At 40.1% G+C, this 19,056-nt stretch overlaps 1 protein-coding gene across 1 annotated transcript in view; it reads left to right on the top strand.

The window, feature by feature from the left end:
- The window catches only part of nrbp2b (nuclear receptor binding protein 2b), a 29,975-nt gene extending 11,476 nt beyond the window's left edge, over nucleotides 1-18,499 (top strand). The window contains exons 2-18 of the mRNA XM_056249277.1: nucleotides 9,388-9,510; nucleotides 9,881-9,982; nucleotides 10,651-10,740; nucleotides 10,841-10,881; nucleotides 10,976-11,070; nucleotides 11,263-11,286; nucleotides 12,083-12,160; nucleotides 12,246-12,301; nucleotides 12,409-12,504; nucleotides 14,043-14,175; nucleotides 14,669-14,774; nucleotides 15,377-15,427; nucleotides 15,505-15,640; nucleotides 15,725-15,778; nucleotides 16,604-16,667; nucleotides 17,792-17,847; nucleotides 18,038-18,499. Coding sequence (XP_056105252.1) covers nucleotides 9,388-9,510; nucleotides 9,881-9,982; nucleotides 10,651-10,740; nucleotides 10,841-10,881; nucleotides 10,976-11,070; nucleotides 11,263-11,286; nucleotides 12,083-12,160; nucleotides 12,246-12,301; nucleotides 12,409-12,504; nucleotides 14,043-14,175; nucleotides 14,669-14,774; nucleotides 15,377-15,427; nucleotides 15,505-15,640; nucleotides 15,725-15,778; nucleotides 16,604-16,667; nucleotides 17,792-17,847; nucleotides 18,038-18,121 — 1,389 coding nt within the window. The 3' untranslated portion in view covers nucleotides 18,122-18,499. The remainder of the gene's footprint in view (nucleotides 1-9,387; nucleotides 9,511-9,880; nucleotides 9,983-10,650; nucleotides 10,741-10,840; nucleotides 10,882-10,975; nucleotides 11,071-11,262; nucleotides 11,287-12,082; nucleotides 12,161-12,245; nucleotides 12,302-12,408; nucleotides 12,505-14,042; nucleotides 14,176-14,668; nucleotides 14,775-15,376; nucleotides 15,428-15,504; nucleotides 15,641-15,724; nucleotides 15,779-16,603; nucleotides 16,668-17,791; nucleotides 17,848-18,037) is intronic.
- Nucleotides 18,500-19,056: the final 557 nt, after the last annotated feature.

The following is a 19,056-nucleotide window of genomic DNA, read 5'->3' as shown; positions in this document are numbered from 1 at the left end:
TCTCTGCTTTGATGCGGCAAGCCCGCGGCGGCCAGCACCAAAACATACCAAGAGCTGGTTGGATTTTCTCCAACCGCCAGAGCGATCCACGTATAACTTCAATGCTCGGACAGGGCAGAGCAAATTAAGCTTCTTGTCCTCCTCAGAGACAAAAGGAGGAGGATGGAAAGAGTGAAGGTTAATAACCTGAGACCGGAATGCTGTTGACAATACTTTGGGCACATATCCCGGTTTCGGTCTCAAAGTCACCCTGACAAGACCAGGAGCGAAGTCTATACAAGTCTTGCTAACAGAAAGAGCTTGTAAATCCCCCACCCGCTTCAAAGAAGCCAAGGCTAACAAAAGAGTAACCTTGAGAGTCAGAATCCGCTCTGGAGCTGACTCTAAGGGCTCAAAGGGAGCTTCCGTTAAGCCCTCCAGGACGACCGTCAGGTCCCAAGAGGGAATTCCAGGGGAGCGTACTGGTTTCAGGCGCCTAACCCCACGCATAAATGCTGAGACTAACCTCAATTTACCTAGGGGGATCTCATCCGACTCCCTATGAGCGGCAATAGCAGCAACATATACTCTCAGAGTAGTAGCGGCCGCTCCAGAAGCAAACTTCTCCTGTAGGAATTCCAGCACTGAACCGACTGGGCAGCTGACTGGGTCCGTAGCGTGTGTCGAACACCACGACTCAAAAACCCTCCACTTGGAGGAATATAACCTTCTCGTGGAAGGGGCTCTTGCACTCGCAATGGTCTCCTGGACGTCAGCGGGAAGACCAAAGCTCAAAGCTAGCGGCCTCTGATGGGCCATACGCATAACTTCCAAATTTCGGGGCGAGAATGCCATATCCTGCCCTGAAGCTGGGACAGCAGATCCTCCCTGACCGGAATCTCCCAAGGGGGAAGTTCCAGAAGAGGAACCAGCTCCGAGAACCACGGCTGGGAGGGCCAGAATGGGGCTATAAGTAGGAGACGGTCTCCGCTCTCCCTCACTCTGGACAGAACTGCCTGGATCAACTTGACAGGCGGGAATGCATAAAGTTTCTGCATTGGCCACGGGTGGGCGAATGCATCTGTCCCCAATGGTGCTGGGGGGCTCAGGGAGAACCAAAGTGGGCATTGGGACGACTCCTGTGATGCAAAGAGGTCCACCTCTGCTTTTCCGAACACTTCCCAAATCAGGGCAACTGTTCGGCGGTTCAACATCCATTCCCCCGACCTGAGCTTCTGCCTCGACAGAAAATCTGCTGCGAGGTTCAGGATCCCAGGAACATGGACTGCCCTCAGTGAAAGGAACTTGCCCTGAGACCACAGGAGAAGGTGGCGCGCATGCCTGTCCAGGGTGTGCGACCGTGAACCCCCCTGTCGGTTTACATGAGACACTACCGCCATATTGTCTGTTCTGACAATGACATGGTGTCCTTCGAGAAAGGGGAGAAAGTGAAGAAGGGCCAGGGAAACAGCTCTCAGCTCCAAGCTGTTTATGTGCCAAGAGAGAGTCTCTCCAGTCCAGACCCCACATGCTGGCCTGCCGTCGAAAACCGCACCCCAGCCGGTCAGAGAGGCGTCCGTCGTAACCATTTGGCGACGGAAAACTGCACCCATGTCGACCCCTTTCCGAAGGAAGAGAGGGTCCCGCCAAATTGAAAGGGCGCGGAAGCAACTGCGCGACACCTTCAACAGGCAAAGAGCCGGTCCTGTGGACCGGGCACCTGAGAGTTTCATCCACCACAGAAACGGTCTCATGTGGAGCAACCCTAGGGGAAGCACAGGGGATGCTGCGGCCATGAGACCCAGAAGCCTGCGGCAAGTGCCCACAGAAACACGATGGCTGAGCGTGAAGCGAGCCAAACATGTCAAAAGACTGGAAATCCGGGCAGGAGCCAAACGGGCCTGCATCAGAACGGAATCCAGGCGCACCCCTAAGAAAACTGTGCTTTGAGTTGGGGTAAGAACACTCTTCTCCGTGTTCAACCTCAAGCCGAGAGACTGAATGTGACGGAGGACAATGTCCCTGTGGTGAGTCACTAATTCCCTGGATTGGGCTAAAAGGAGCCAATCGTCCAGGTAGTTGAGTATACGGATGCCCTGGAGCCGCAACGGGGCCAGAGCAGCATCCATACACTTTGTGAACGTTCTCGGCGCTAGAGCGAGACCAAAGGGAAGGACCCTATGCTGGTACGCCCTCTCTCCAAAGGCAAACCTGAGGAACCTCCTGTGTCGCCGTACGACCTGAATATGAAAATATGCATCCTTCAAGTCTACTGTCACGAACCAGTCCCCTGCTCGAATTTGAGATATGATAGCTTTCAGCGTCAACATCTTGAATTTCCCTTTGTAAAGGGCGAAATTTAGCCGGCGCAGGTCCAGTATTGGTCGCAGACCTCCGCCCTTTTTCGGGACCAAGAAGTAACGGCTGAAGAAGCCTTGCTCGACTTCCTTCGGAGGAACCTCTTAGTACAGAAGCCTCTGAGGCGCTGTTGACTACAGTTGGAAAGACTCCGTTGAAGCAAGGGGGCGGGCGACAGAACTGAAGTGTGTAGCCGAGCCGAACCGTGCGGAGGATCCAAGGTGATACCCCTGGCAGACGCCTCCATTCTTGAAAGAAATGAGAGAGAGGAAGAGGAGTGTTGCAATGTGGCGGACATACCTGAGTTAGGGTGACGCGCTGACTCCTGTGGGGTGGCGTGGTCCAACGTGAAGGAGGGCACTTGACGTCCTGACACGTAGCGGGAGGTACCACTGCCTGTTTGATCAAGATCATAGGGTCTGCCTGCTCCTGAGGAAAACCGAAAGTGTCTCCGAGGATGCGAGCAGCAGGTATCAAACGCGTCGGAGGCAAGGGGAGAAAGCTGAACGCGTCTCCGTCCTCCTGCGCCGGACGGTTTGAACGAGGTCAAGTAGTAACTGCACTTCGAAACACGCCGGGTGGCGAAAGTGACAGGTTTAGAGAAGGAGAGCGAGTTAGAGGTGGGCAGAAACGCTTTCGCGGTCTGTTCCAACCTCGTAAATCGGGGGAAGCTCTCCTCTTTCTGACCTGCGGGTCAGGAACGATTCGAGGAGGCTGGAGCGAAGGGTTTGTTAGACCGCTTCAGTTCCAGACGCTTATGAGCTCGCTGGCGGGGGAACGGGCGACCGCGGGCTCCCCAAACCGTAGCAGGTGGGGGATGAACCGAGTCACTTCTCCTAGCAGCAAAATCCGGCCTATGAGACGAACGTTCTCTGGGTTGAGCCGGGGAGGGGTTAGAGGATTCCCTAGCCCTCCTGGGCATAAACTGCCTGAGGGCAGCTGACTGGGATTTTGCGGCCCGAAACTTGTCAACCACAGTGTTGACCGCCTCCCCAAACAGTCCAGATTGAGAAACTGGGGCGTCCAAGAGGAAAACCTTCTCTTTGTCACGGATCTCCGTGAGATTAAGCCATAGGTGGCGCTCTGCAGCAATCGCCCCTGCCATAGAACGACCTATAGCGCGTGCGGTGTGTTTGGTGGCTCTTAAGGCCAGATCCGTGGCCTTACGAAGCTCTTTGACAGCTTCTGGCGTAATTCCTGTTCCCTCGTCCAGCTCCTTCAAGACATCCGCCTGGTAGGCTTGGAGGATGGCCATAGTATGTAGGGCCATGCCTGCCTGACCAGCTGCCATGTAGGACTTTCCGATAAGGTCGGAAGTAGTCCTGCACGGTTTAGAGGGAAGGAGGGGGCGAGATTTCCACGACGGAGCAGACGACGGAGAAAGGTGAGTAGCCAACGTGTCCTCAACCGCTGAAATGGCGGAATAGCCCTGCTCCACAGAACCAACGAGGTTGGTGAAGTCAGCGGCTGCCGCGTTTGTTAGACGCGCGGAAAAAGGCTGCTTCCAGGATCTGGAGATCTCGTGATGCAGATCACTGAAGAAGGGCAGCTTTCTCCGCTCAGGCCTAGAATTATGGCCACTTAAAAATCTCTCGTCGAGTTTAGACGATTGTGACTCGCGGGGCTCGTCGGGCCAGTCGATAGAGAGCTTCTCCGTAGCGCGCGAAAGCACGTCGAGAAGCTCCGTGTAGGCCGCAGTAGGCCGCGCCTTCTGGCCGCTAGGCGGGAGACCGTCAGTAGCTAAAACAGGCCCGAAATCCTCAGAGTCGGACGCTGTAGTGTAAATAATATCTTCCAGCCCGAAAGAAACCGTCTCGCGCGCTCTCGGGCTGGGGCATAAATAATTATGCGAAAACTCGACTGGCCGAACACCGCGTGCGTGCTCGGGAGAGGGAGGGAGAGAAAGGGCCTGGCCCATCTGCTCGTACTCTATATCCTCGAGCTCTACATCCGAACCCCAGGTCGCGGATTTCAACGAGGCCTCGGCAGCCTCGGGAGCGCGACGGGGGGGAACGAATAACTCCTTCCCAAAAACCGCGAGCCGAGAGCGGAGGGTTTTGAGAAGCAGGTTGTCACAAAACTTGCATTTAGACAAGCCTAAAACAGCCTCGCGCGCATGCGAAAAACCCATACATTTAACACACTTACTGTGAGGGTCGTCGTTCGCAATAAAGCGAACGCATGGCGGCGGGCAACGACGAAACTCCATGGCACTTCACCGCAAGGAGAACTGAGTTCCACTATTCGCAGTCGCTGAAGTGCAGATGAAGAATGCTGATGATAAATCCGAATTATTTGGGCCAGAAAAACCGAGACCGAAGGGCTAAGATGGCCGCTTCGTAAAGGCAGAGAAATCTGAGGAGCAGATGGCGCACGCTCACTAATATAATGTGACGACGCAAGAGCGTCGGGGCGGCGCCCGCGCCATCAGCAGAGGCGGACAGAGTACAGAGCTTTGTTACTTGAGTAAAAGTACAGATACCCCTTGCTAAATTTTACTCAAGTACAAGTAAAAGTACTACATTCAGATGTCTACTTAAGTAAAAGTACTAAAGTACTTGTTTTTAAAAGTACTTGAGTATCAAGAGTACAAGAGTAGATTTTCTAAATATTGCATTACAAATCTACTGCCACAGTGCTTACATTTATGCACAGAAACGTCCTACATGGAGTTATGAAAAATGTTAATGTTAATACCTTGGAGAATGTAAAAGGAATTGAAAGTAAAATCAAGTCATTTTCATCTTTTTACCATGTTGCTTTATTTAATTAAATTAAATTTTTTGGGGGTCCCATCTTTAAATGCGGGGACAACACACACACACACACACACACACACACACACACACACACACACACACACACACACACACACACACACACACACACACACACACACACACACACACACACACACACACACACACACGTAAGGGTGGCGCTGCCAATAAAGCACCTAAAAGCTGTCACATAGAACCGGCAAAAGGAATGATTATGAATATGTAAAATATAGCAAGGAGATATTTTAATTGTTTATTAATAAACACTTGTTAATAAACAAGTGTTTTCTTTGTCAGTGTCGGCTAGATGAAGTTGACGATGCTGACTCGCGATCTTCAGTAGTGAACACGCCAGAGAGAAATGCACATTTCATACGGATTACATAAGCAGAGAGCAGTCTGTAGTCTGTTTTCTTTTGTTTTGATTTTTTCTGTTTAAAAGTAGACATGTCTGTGAGAGGCAAGTAGGCTACCTTATACACTGAGTTTCGGTTCATTTATGAGACGAGATCCAGTTCACAGGCCGGCGCCTCCGTTTCTTATCTATCGTCTGCTATTTACTTCTAATTTATTAAACCCAGCCAATTGGTTGATGAAACATTGATTAAAATTAAGATACAATTAATGCAAAACGAAATTCAGGTTAAAGAAAGGTTTTGTGTTTTCTGTTTGAGGTCTCTGTGAAAGTTTTAAAGCATTTTTTATGCCGCTTTCAGAGCGCTCACGTCCGTAATGGAGAACACGTCCATAACATTGTTTTTTCCTCATAAATACAAACCGGAAAAATAAAATAAAACAAAATGAATATTTTATCGTAATGTGGAGACTGAGCGCCAACCCTTCTTCATTCGCTGGGTAGTAGCCTACTTTGGTTTGCGCAGTGTAATTCACATAATCAGTAAAAATATAATTTGCCTCCTAAAGTTTTTTTTTTTAAGAAATCAGAAATCCCTCGTGGCTACGCCACTGCCACATTTGAACCTGACTGTGTTAAACACACCACATACTCAAGAACATCAAACCAAATGCTTGGCTTACATTAATGTGGAATATAAAATCTGACCATGGAGTTGACTTTGGCGGAAAGCTGAAAGTGATTGCTGATAGGCTGTCCCAATCAGTGGCGCCTGCACAATCCAATCACGTTTGAGAGGGAAACAACAAATTGAGGGTTTCCGAGAATTTTTTTTTTTTTTTACTCGGGTACTCACGGTTATGGATAGAAATGTATTGGAGTAAAGAGTACAATATTTGCCTCTCAAATGTACTTGAGTAAAGTCATGAGTACTCCCCAAAAATGATACTCGAGTAAAGTACAGATCCCTCAAAATTGTACTTAAGTACTGTACTCAAGTAAATGTACTCCGTTACTGTCCGGCTCTGGCCATCAGCCAATGAATTGGCGTGATTCTATAAGGGCTTCAGACAATCGGCACACCCAGAGGGCGTTCCCACTGCGTCCTAAGCTACGCAGCGTTGAGTGAACCTATGAAAGAGAACAGCGAGAATATAGAGACTTAATGCTTTTATAACTCTGAGAATAGATTTGTGTGGGTTAATGTGTTAAAGAAGACAGGTGTAATTACAGCTAGAATTATACTGTTATTGAAGAACAGCACAATAGGGAACTTTACTCATGCATGCCAACAATTATCTTTATGCCTTTTTGTGCATGATGTCTATTTTAGTAATGGCTGCTTGTGGGAAAAAGTATTTTTCTACGTGGTATTATTCAGCTGTACAAAATATGCTTTGTTTATTGTTTGTTAGCCTTTAAGAGAATTATAAAGAGTTTACCATGTGGACTAGTTTCATCGAAGTTTCCATAAATCCTCTATTATGACTGTTGCATTCCAACATGTATTAAACCCCTCAGCCCCAGTAACCTCTTGACCGCAGGTGAAACCCTGTTGCTGGCAACATGCCATACAAGACCAAAGGATTGTGGGTAATCCATTTAAATCAGGGCTCAGACTGGCGGTTAGTACTGCACTTCTTTCATGGTGTTTTAGGATCAGCCCACTGGTACCCAGAGAGCCTTTAAGATTCAAAAGAAATGACACTTTTAACTTTAAAAGTAAATATGTCCTAATAATTTAGATTTTATTATATTATATAATTTTACTAAAATAGTTTTGCATATAATACATATATTTTATGTAGTTAAAAAAATGTATATAGAATTTTATTTTTTAATCATACAAATCAAATTAAATAATGTAACCAGTAAATTAGTCTTTTGACTTTTTTTTTTTTTTTTTATATACATATTTTGATATCAATATATATAGGCTATATATAACTTATATTTTGATTTATTGTTATTATTATTATTTATTATTCATATTTATTAATTATCAGAACCGATTTTTTTCTGAGATGCACAAAAATAGTAGATATCTCATAAGCCTGATCTTTTTATTTGTTTAGATTTTATTTTTGCTCAAAAGATGGTCTGGTTGTAGATTGAATGAAGAACATAAAAAGAGAAATGGCTTTTTTTCTTCTGTATAGCAGTATATGTTTTCAGCAGTATATTCTTGATAGACTCAAGTTTACATAGAATCTGGCATTCTCCATAACATAATATATCAAGAAAATATTCCTCTAGGACTTCAGTACGGGTTCCAAAGGGTTAAAGCCACAACCTCTTGGTTACCACCACCAGAAAGCTACAGGAAAAGCACGTCTGCATCCGTCTTTATTTTGAGAGGCTGATACATCGCAGTCTTTTGAGTGCTTGGCTTGATTCCCAGCTGATGACTCAAAGGCTCACAGTTCCTCCACAACTATAATCACATTATTAACCACAACAAGTGTATGATGATACTGAGAAGTGATCATTTTAGCATGGTTTGAATGATCACCAGTGTCCTAGAATACAGATATGAGTCATCCTACATATAATAAACCTAATGTCTTGAATAAATAAAATTAGCCTGAATTTATTCATGGTGTGTTAAGATACCCAGCGATTCTGCCATTCGCCTGTGATAAACACTTTTGATCCAGTCATATCTCTAGAAACAGCTTGGCTCCGAGTGCCAGCCAGAAAGAGGTGTACCGTAAAACATCTAATATAGGTGACTGTTTTTTGGCCTCGAGCAAACAACTCGGATTGCAACATGCATGCATGTGATGTGGTTCTGCCTAGTCTTGATCTTGAATTTAATTTAACCACTCATATCATTCTTGAGGGAAGTATTACACAATTTCTGCATTCTTATCTATACTACCATTTAAAAGTTTTGGGTCAGTCTCTTCTGCTCACCAAGGCTGCATTTGTTTAATCAAAATACAGTAAAAACAGTAATGCTGTGAATTTTAAAGAACTATTTTTTCTATTTAATATATTTTAAAATGTAATTTATTGATTTCAAAGCTGGATACATTACCGACAATGTAAAGCTAGCACCCACAGTGTGTTTTTTTACGTGACGTGGCTGACACATGAGAGGAGTGCATTGACATGCATTAGAAGCGGAAGGCTGGAGATGTTCAGCAAAAGTGTTAAAAGCTGAGCGGTGTCTGTCTGACAGCTGTGAGATACACAAAGCAGACAAACACACTTATTAGTCATACAAGTGCAGATGGACGCTTTGCTCTCTTCGTCTCATCTCTTCAGTCATTATCCCTCTCTCAGCATGATCCTCCTCTGTATGTCTCTCTGGCATCATGTCTAATCTCTCTCTCTCTCTCTCTCTCTCTCTCTCTCTCTCTCTCTGGCTCCAATCCAAATCCCAATTCAACACGCTCTCTCTGAAAATCACAAAAGATGCCTTTCAATTCAGTCTGACAAATTATACTTTCAAATTTTGATTTGAAAAGGTTTTTTTTTACAAAAGAAATGGATGTCCAAACATATAGTGGCCAACGAATATGGGTTTTTAATGGTTGATGCTGATTTATGTGATATTTAATTTAATATGTGTAAACATAATTGACAGCAAATGAGATGTAAAAATAGTAAAAAAAAATCAATATAAAAATACAAATTAAACCAATATTTAATTTAAGTTCTAATTTAATTGACATTGACTTGCACACAAAATTGTGTGTGTGTGTGTGTGTGTGTGTGTACTGTATCGGTTACATCAGATTAAAAATCAACAGTTCATAATTTCCCCACAGTAAACATTTCATTCTAGTACTCATATGAGGATATTGTGAATTTGTAGGTTACTTGAGAAGATGAAAAATGTAATGGTACATTGGTTAAAAGGTGTAAAGTGTGTGTGTGTTAAAAGTGTTTATTTGTCTCCCCCTGCAGGTGAGTCAGGGGAATGTTCCCGGAGTGGAGAGCGCCTCTCTGGCCATGGACACTGAAGAGGGTGTTGAGGTGGTCTGGAACGAAGTTCTCTTCCATGACAAGAAGGTCTTTAAGACAGTGGAGGTGAGTGCTCAAGCAAACCATTTCTGAATATATTTCAGTTTATACTGCCGTTCAAAATGTTGGTGTTGGTAAAATGTTTGACATTTTTGACATAAGGCTCTTATGCTCACCAAGGCTGTGTTTATTTGATCAAAAATACAGTAAAATCTGTAATATTATTATAATTTAAAATAACTGTTTTTCTATTTGAATATATTTTAAAATGTAATTTATTCCTGTGATGCAAAGCTGAATTTTCAGCGTCATTACTCCAGTCTTCAGTCTCACATGATCTTTCAGAAATCATTTTAATATGCTGATTTGCTGCTCAAGAATAGCTATGTAATGTCTAAAATTATTAACATGCTCAAATGTTTTTCATTTTGTGTAGGACAAAATGAAGGAGATGTTTGAGAACCTGATGCAGGTGGATCATCCCAACATCGTCAAATTTCACAAATACTGGCTGGACATTGGGGACAATCATGCTCGGGTAACACACACACACACACACACACACACACACACACTGCTAGTATCACTATTCTTTTCATTATAATAGTTTCATGTTATTGTGACGGTGTAAAATAACTACATCAAAGTATCTCTTAATGGGAAAGTGCATTTTTAATGCATTTTGATAAACTTATTGGTAAACAATCCATATTTTTGCAGTTTGGTGCAGTGGCACAGGAAATACATACTTCACTTTTATCGATAGTAAAGCTAGTATTTAACCTTAAAGACCATATTAAGCAAATAAAATCCACTATGTTTTCTGTTGTGACAAGAAGATTTAAATCATGTACATGCAGTGACAGCAGCAACAAATGTGCATATGCCTCCTTTTCCCATTTTTATGATCTGTTGCTTGTGATGAACATGTTCAGATTTGGATTTCATTCACATGAACAATATAATCAATATAATCATTGCTGAAAAGTCCAAGGCTGCGTCTGCAATACTCATACTCTCTTGAGTAGATACTTATTTTGAATACATAATTACTTTACAGCAGATAGTATAGTAGGGAAGTATGCGATTTTAGACGCAGCCTAGAATGATTTTTTCTAAAAGAACTGTTCTTATTTTGATATACACCATTATATATTTTAAAGTGGCCACTATATCAAAATAGCTTTCTTTTTATATCCCTTACAGGTTGTGTTCATCACAGAGTACATGTCGTCTGGCAGCTTAAAACAGTTCCTTAAAAAGACCAAGAAAAACCACAAGACCATGAATGTCAAGGTCAGACTTTCATAAGAATTTTTAGCCCGAGACTGATGTTTAAATATACGATGTAAATGATTATTATTATGATTTTTGTGTTTACATTTCTGTATTTCAGGCCTGGAAACGCTGGTGTACACAGATTCTCTCTGCCCTCAGGTGACACACTTTTTCAGTTTGTGTTGAAGGTTGTGTGAGTTCAAAACATGGGAATTTGTACATTAACAAGCATGCAACTTCTTCCACTCATCAGTTACCTGCACTCCTGTGACCCTCCCATCATTCACGGCAACCTCACATGCGACACCATCTTCATTCAGCACAACGGCCTCATTAAAATTGGATCGGGTAAAATATCCTCTTTTTAGTCTAATGTTTTACTGAAAAAGTTGTTTACATTATAGTTTTCAAAAAATATTTATGAAAAAAATATTGATTTTATTAAAAAGTGAATCAATATTTACTGAGCACTATTTCTAATAAAATCTGTGTAATCATCCTCCATTGTCTTCTTTCTAATCTTTTTCCGCCCCTCTGTAGTTTGGCACAGACTCTTTGTGAATGGTGAGTCATTTTAACATTTCATGTAATATGTATGAATTTACCATGTAACCTACACTGAGAAAAACTTTATATACCATTGTATATTCATTTTGTTTTAAAAAAAACAACAACCTTTTTTATTAGCCCTGGAAAAGCCTGGAAACAGCTTATTGAACCTTTAGGCAAAATTTATATTAAAAAGTTTCGTATTTGATACATAAGGCTTTTAAGGCTTATTTAGTATGATATAAGAGAATATGGCGCTCATACTTGAGAAAGAAAATAACACTTCCGTTTTATTCAGTGCTCACTCTAGTCTATATCTCCCCAAAATATGTCATCATAAGATGATATTTAAATGCTTAGTTTTACGATCAAAGCTCTGTAGATTTTATAGTGTGGGAAAAAACATATTGCAATGCAATGATGGTGATTAAGAGATGAACAAATAAATGTCCCTCAAAAGCCTGATGTATCATATCCTTTAAAACTCATATTTTTATGATTTTTCTAAAACATTAGGTATGGGTAATCAACCTAAGCTGCTTCATTCCAGTAATCAAGTATCTAGAAATATTACTAACGATATAAAAGTTATTCTTATGTTTACTTGATAAAATTTCTCAGCAAAAAGACACATGTATCCTGGTACTGTACCTGCTAAAAAAGTATAAATTATTATCAGATGACAGAAAGCATGTTGTAGATCATGTTGGTAACTTAGAAGCGAATCAAACATGATGCCTTAATAGGGTAAAAGTTAATAAAGTTATTTTTATGAGAGTTTGACCCACTGTTATCATCTGTTCTTACCCAGTGTTCCCAGTCCGTGGTAAAATACTCCAAAATCGAGATGATAAGAAGAACCTGCACTTCTTCAGTCCAGAGTACGGCTGTGAGTGTGACCACATCTTCACTTTGTTTTCTACTGGATGTTTGTGTAGACTTTTCGGTTTATATATTTCCTTCTCTATTCTTAGCATGTGAAGATGACTACGCCATTGACATCTTTTCCTTTGGGATTTGCGCTTTGGAGGTGAGATGCCAACAAAGCATGACCTGGCAATGTTATATATTACTTACAGCTCTTTATTGCACTGAAGCAAGTCCCTCATGCAATAATATTTGAGTGTATTCCTCCAGATGGCCGTGTTGGAGATCCAGGCCAATGGGGACTCTGTCGTGTCGAAGGAGGCCATAACCAATGCGGGCCAATCGTTAGAAGACGCTCTAATGAAGGTATGTGTGCAGACATGATGTTGTTTAATGTGCATGATAGATGCTTTTCTAACTAATCAGACTTATTATTTTCATTTGGCAGATGATAAGCAGGTAAAAACACCACGACAGGCATATATTTTATGAGGGACTCGTATTAGATCTAGTGATGACTACCCTGCTAACAGGGAATGTTCTCAGAACTTTGGCTAATGTTGTGGCAAAGTTCTTTCAAAGTTATGAGCAAACATTTTCCCAGGAATGTTAATGGAACATTCATTCAAAGTTATGTGGTCTTTAATAATTTTCTCAAAACGTTTGCAAAAAAAAACATTATTTATACATCGGTCATGGTACGTTTTTTTTCTGAGATGTTTTATTTGGACGTTCGTCTAGCATTTTTTAAATGTTACTACTTGGTTTAGAACGTTGAGACAACATTCGAAAGTAACTTTTCCATAATGTTTAGAACATAAAATGGAATGTTCGCATAAAAAAAAAAAAAAGGTTTTTGAAAAAATTTACGAGAACATTCCAAAATAACGTTTTGTCATCTTAATGGGAGCGTTAGCAAAACATTCTTAGAACATATTTTTGTTAGCTGGGTAGAATATCATAGAATAACACTTGAATACTTCCCTACTATATAGTAGTATTTGAAAACGTACGCCAAAAGAGTAGTATGTCCGAATACATAGTATTTGAAAAACAGTAGGCAAAAAGTCCCTGGATTGCCTATTTCTTCTGGTGAGATTCTGAAGTTTGCAAATGATGGACACTTTACTATCCCATGAGGCCACGGGAGAGGATTTATGAATGGAAGTGAAGCGACGCAACTGACTCTGGTAGGTGACACATAATAATGACAACATGATGGATGTAGTACGTCCGAATTTCATTCATACTGCCATATTCATATTATATGGAGCGTATTTTTAACGGTCATGAAGTAAATTCAAATTCAGTTGTAGTACCTACTCTGCATTGCGTGATTTCGGACGCAGCGATGTAAGCAACCTCCTAGCAACCACCCAAGGCACCCTAGCAACTGCATAGCAAGGCACTGGTAACCCACAACACCCACAGCATCGTGGTGATGACTTTTTCACTCCAAACACCACTCAGATTTTCTTTAGAAAATGTAAAAATGTAGTTTTTCATAATAAACCTGAATTTTTCTGTTATTAAATCGGCAGCATTATCATCGTTAACTAAAACTAAAACCATAAAAAAAAATTTCATTACTTGAAATAAAATAAACATTAACTGAAATAAAATAAAACATTAATTTAGTTTTAGTTGAAGTACTAAAATATCGTCAGTTGTGTCGCTTCACTGCCATTCTTAAATCCTCTCCCGTGGCCTCATGGGATAGTAAAGTGTCCCTCATATGCACACTTCAGAAGAATCTCGCCAGAGGTAGTAGGTCATCTGAGTACTTTTTATGAGTACTGTGAATTCAGACATATACTTCTTTTGTCACAAACAGTTTTCGCCTACTATATAGTAGGGAAGTATGCGATTTCGGATGCAGTCATGCTCTTTTTCTTGCTTCACAGGAGTTCACTCAGTCGTGTGTGCGTCACAACCCCAGACTCCGCCCAACGGCACATGACCTGCTGTTTCACCGCGTGCTGTTTGAAGTGCACTCACTGAAGCTGCTCGCAGCACACTGTCTCATCAATAACCAGTGTAAGTGTGCTGGAAAATAGATCCAAAATGGGAATGTATTGATTGTAACTGCACAGAAAAAAATTATATTGTTTTTCAAACCACTCCAAAAAATGCCACCTTTTTCTATTATTTATTCTCTCTCACTTGTAGTGACAATTTTAATAATTTCACAAATAGACAATGTATTTATAGTCTAGATGATTAACTGACTATATATTACTGAACAGAATTATTTATTGGAGTTTAAATTATTTTATTGGCTCGCAGGAAATCGGTTGTCTACAGTTTTGTGGTCATTATAAACAATAATATTTGTATATTGTAATTGACCAATCATCATCACAGTATTAGAGCCATATAATATAGAATAATATTTTGTTGTGAAGGATTATCTAAATTACATAAATTTAAGATTCATTGGATTGCAGGTAAAATACAAAATGGATTATTATTATTATTATTGAAATAAAACTTTCAAAATAGTGCTTTCACATTTGATCTGGGTTCAAAGACATGCTTCCAGAGAACTGTGTGGAGGATAAGACCAAATCATTCGACCCAAATGGAGTCATGGCAGAGATTATTCACAAAGACGATCGTCCCCCCGTTCAGCTCAAGTAAGTCTCACCTTATACTACACCTCAAAAGCTTGGACTTTTTAAAAAAGAAATTAATACTTTTATTCAGCAAGGACACATTAAATTCATCAAAAGTGACAGTAAAGACATTTATAAAGTTATATTCTATTTCCAATAAATGATTTTGAACTTTATATTTATCAAAGAATCCAGAAAAAATGTATCAAGGTTTCCACAAAAATAGGAAGCAGCACAACTGTTTTCAACATTGATAAGAAATGTTTATTAAACAGCAAGTCAGCATATTAGAATGATTTCTGAGGGATCATGTGACACTGAAGACTGGAGTAATGATGCTGAAAATTCAGCTTTGATCACAGGAATAAATTATGTTTAAAAATATATTCAAACAGAAAAACTGTTATTTTAAAAATATTTTAAAATATTACTGTATTTTTCTACATCAAACAAAATGCAGCCTTGGTGAGCATAAGAGACTATCCTACTGGCCTCAACCTTTTGAACGAGACTGCAAAAGCACTATGATACTTTGATATATGATACGATATATAGTATGACACTATATTATACAATGATATTTGCTTGATCAATTATTTTGATTGATTTCTCCTGTCCTGCAGGTATTCTCATGTTTCTCCTCTCGAGCTAGACAAGTTTCTAGAGGATGTGAAGTAAGTGTTGCCACAGTTAAAAAGTAGCTTGTGGCTTTTGTGGTTCGTAATGAATAAATATGTATTTTACTGTCCAGGAATGGCATTTACCCGCTGATGAACTTTGCATCCGCTCGACCCCATCCTGTGCCTCGCGCCCTCTCCATGTCCCAAGAACAGGTGGAGACAGTGAAGACCCCCACGCCTGAGCCTCAAGAGGCAGAAACCAGGAAGGTGTGTGTTCTTGTCAAAACACACTTATGATAGTTCAGTTCACTCAGTTTTTCTTTATTTAATCTTAAGTTGTCATTTTTCTAGGTGGTACAGATGCATTGTAACCTGGAGTCCAATGAAGACACTACTAAAACCCATGTGAGTTTGTCACATTTTAGTGTTCATGTATTTAGGACACAGTATTTATCTAAAGCAGAAATATTCTAGTTCAAGTGAACCTCGTAATGCATTAAAAAAACGTATACAATACACCTGGTATGTTTGGATCCTGTGGAACATAAGCTTATAAAACATTAGTATTACGCTGAACTGTTTTCAAACTATATTCATTTTATCTGCATAAACTTTTACTTAAAAAAAAAAAAAGTTGCTAAACAGCCTGAATCTCCTTTTCATGTTGCAATGTATTATCAATAGGTGACAGAAAAGTAAAAAGTGAAAAGTAGAGTTCTTGTTCAAACACTATTTCCTTCAAATTTAGACTATATGGCCTATGAACTTTTAATCTACAAACTGACAGTCATTTAAGCTGTCATTTTATTGTAATTTCAGAATTATTTTGAACAAAAAAAGTTACATAGTGTACCTTTAAAGGGTTATATCGCTTACATTTTTTATTAAAAAATCAGAAAGAAATCAGTGATGTGTATTTTGACAGTCTTAATACATAAATTAATCTTCATTAATTTTCGTACTAAAAACTATGGATATTGAAAAAAAATGATGTACCTCTTCTTGGTCAAAACGGACCTGAATGCATTAGGAGGGTTTAAATGTCTTGATCAGTGACGATGCTATTGGGATTTTCTGTTTAGTATCTTTCTTGTGTCTCTGGTGATTCATCTGCCTTTGTCTTGATAGTTATTAATGATAATGCAAACTATTATACTCATGTTAAAGAATACTTATGGCAACATCTGTTGTGTCTGTGGCAAATGGAACTGATTTCTGCTGTTTTCACAGCTCACTCTTTTCTTGAAGCTGGATGATAAACTCCATCGACAGCTCAGCTGTGATATTATGCCAAGTGAGTGAAACCTTAAAGACCTTAATAAACCTTTGATTTTTTTTTTCAAAATAAACTCACATTATCATCTCTTCACCATATAAGTGCAGTAGAGGGTAAAAGTTAATGACCCACAACAATGAAGTAGCGACATAATATTTCAATGCACACAGTATGTACAAAATATATATAAATATACACACACATATATATATATATATATACAGCAACACAACAGTATAATACAGACAAGATATTTATATTTTTTTTATTCAAACTAAGTAGGCCTTAGTGTATTTCGACTGATAGAACTGGGTTTGAAACAGTGTTGTTATTGTTAACTAAAGTTTTTTTTTCCCAGTAATTTTTCATCAATTGTTATAAAGCTGAAAAAAAAAATACAATATAAATATTAGATGAAAAACTTAATTAGAAATGTTGCCTTGGCAACTAACTAAACTAGTTAAATATTAAACTAAAACTATGACAGAAATAAAAAATAAATTCAAGATAAATGTATTTATCTTAAAAGTATTTTACAAAAAAATAATAATACCAAAAGGACATAACAAAAATGTAAATTAAAATGTAAATATCAAATAAAAGCTAATTTAAAATATGAATACATACTAGAATAGTATAAATAATATTGGTTTGAAAAAATACAATACTTTTCATTTCTTTAATTTCCTTGTTATTTTGTGTAGTAGGTTTGAAATGAGTATTAAAGGGATACTCCACTTTTTTTCTTAGTGCAGGTCTTAGTGCACGATGTAACTACAGAAGAGTCAAGTTTTAAATAGGAAAAATATCGAAACTCTTTGGTCATTTTTTTTTTTTTTAGAAATGCTAATGGTCTTGTCCACTTCAATGATGTATGCTAAGCTATGCTAAAAGTGGTACCGTCAGAACCGGAGATCGGCTGAATGGATTCAAAAACGGTAAAACTCAACAGTTTAACTCTGGGGGAGTTGTAAAATGAGCCTATTTCCAAAAAAAGTGGAGTATCCCTTTAAAAATATTTAAACACTAATCAATCAATTATCATTATGAATCAAACATATGGACTATAATTATTATAGTTATGGTGTTCAGAGATTGGTTCAGATTTAAAAATAGTGTGTGTGTGTTTGTGGTCATTTCAGGTGACAGTTCCAGAGATTTGGTCAATGAGCTTATCCATCATTCCTTCATCAGTGAGGTGAGACTAAAAACCTCATACTGCATATGTCTGCAAGCTTCCTCAATATGTTCATCAATCTCAAAGCATATCAGTATCCTTTCTTACATGTAACATGAAATGAAAACTCACAGAAGCAGCCGCTACAGCTACATGTTCACTTCTTGTTCATCTTGTCCTAAGCCCACATCTTTGCCATCAATTTCCACAGGAGGATGGTGACAAGATAGTGGCGTTCTTGGAGGACGCTTTGAACCGACATCGTGGATCTGCTAGTGCCACAACAACAATATGAATGACAATGCTCTGTTGCCATGGTGACGGGCATTTACATGCCAGTGGAACCTGAGAGGGAGGCCCGCCAATAGATTGGAGAAGGACAATGGAAACGAATGATCCAGTTTGTCAGTTAGTATGGATAGTTGAAATTGAGACTGTGGTCGATGGCAGAGCATGGCATACTGGTTTCTATGACAGGTTAGGGGGCCATGATGATTGAGCTTACCTCCCTGAGTCTCCGTCCAGCACTTCCAGGTGTCACTGTAGTAACCGTCCTTCCCACAATCCCATGCGGGGGGGGGGGGGGCTTAAGGGCAATTCTGCCTCTCTTGAAGAAGAGAATAGCGTGTGGTGTAGGAGGTGTCTGCTGTGGAGAGCTCAATAGATGATATATTCAAAAACAATCCGATTAGAAAAATGTTCAAAATTGCCAATCTACTTCATTTTGCAGCTTAAACACAATTCTACGGGGAAAAACAGAGGCCAAAAACATACTCTACGCAAGTACGCCAACGCGGATGCCAACAGAAGTGAACAGTCCGGGTCAACATGATGTCATGAGAAAGCGCTGGCGATTTCATACGATGTGATTAGTACTGAAACGTACATTTTTTAGATAAAGAAAGCCAGAATTTCCACCCCTAACCTAACCGTTATTGGGGCACACACCGATGGATGTAACGTGGTTTCGTTTTCTGGTGTTCTGTTCCTGTTTTTCCTGCCTGATTTCCTAGTTAGCATTAGCTAATTATCCCACACCTGTTTCTGTTCTTCTAACTAGCTCCCTGTTGTTTAAAGTCTCCTGAGTTCTTCTTAGTCCTTTGTCCAGTGATGTTTGTATCTTAGTGGTTGTTTTAAAGTTTATTCTGTTTGGATAAATTAAAAGGTCTTACTCCGTCGTTGTGCGCGCTTCTCTACAACCCACCGTTACGCTGGATAGTACAAATAAGC

The sequence above is a fragment of the Rhinichthys klamathensis genome, unplaced genomic scaffold (genome assembly GCF_029890125.1).
Source record: "Rhinichthys klamathensis goyatoka isolate OS25496 unplaced genomic scaffold, OSU_Roscu_1.1 h1tg000059l_1, whole genome shotgun sequence".
Classification (NCBI taxonomy): Eukaryota; Metazoa; Chordata; class Actinopteri; order Cypriniformes; family Leuciscidae; genus Rhinichthys; species Rhinichthys klamathensis.
This window is presented reverse-complemented; position numbering and strand designations above follow the sequence as displayed.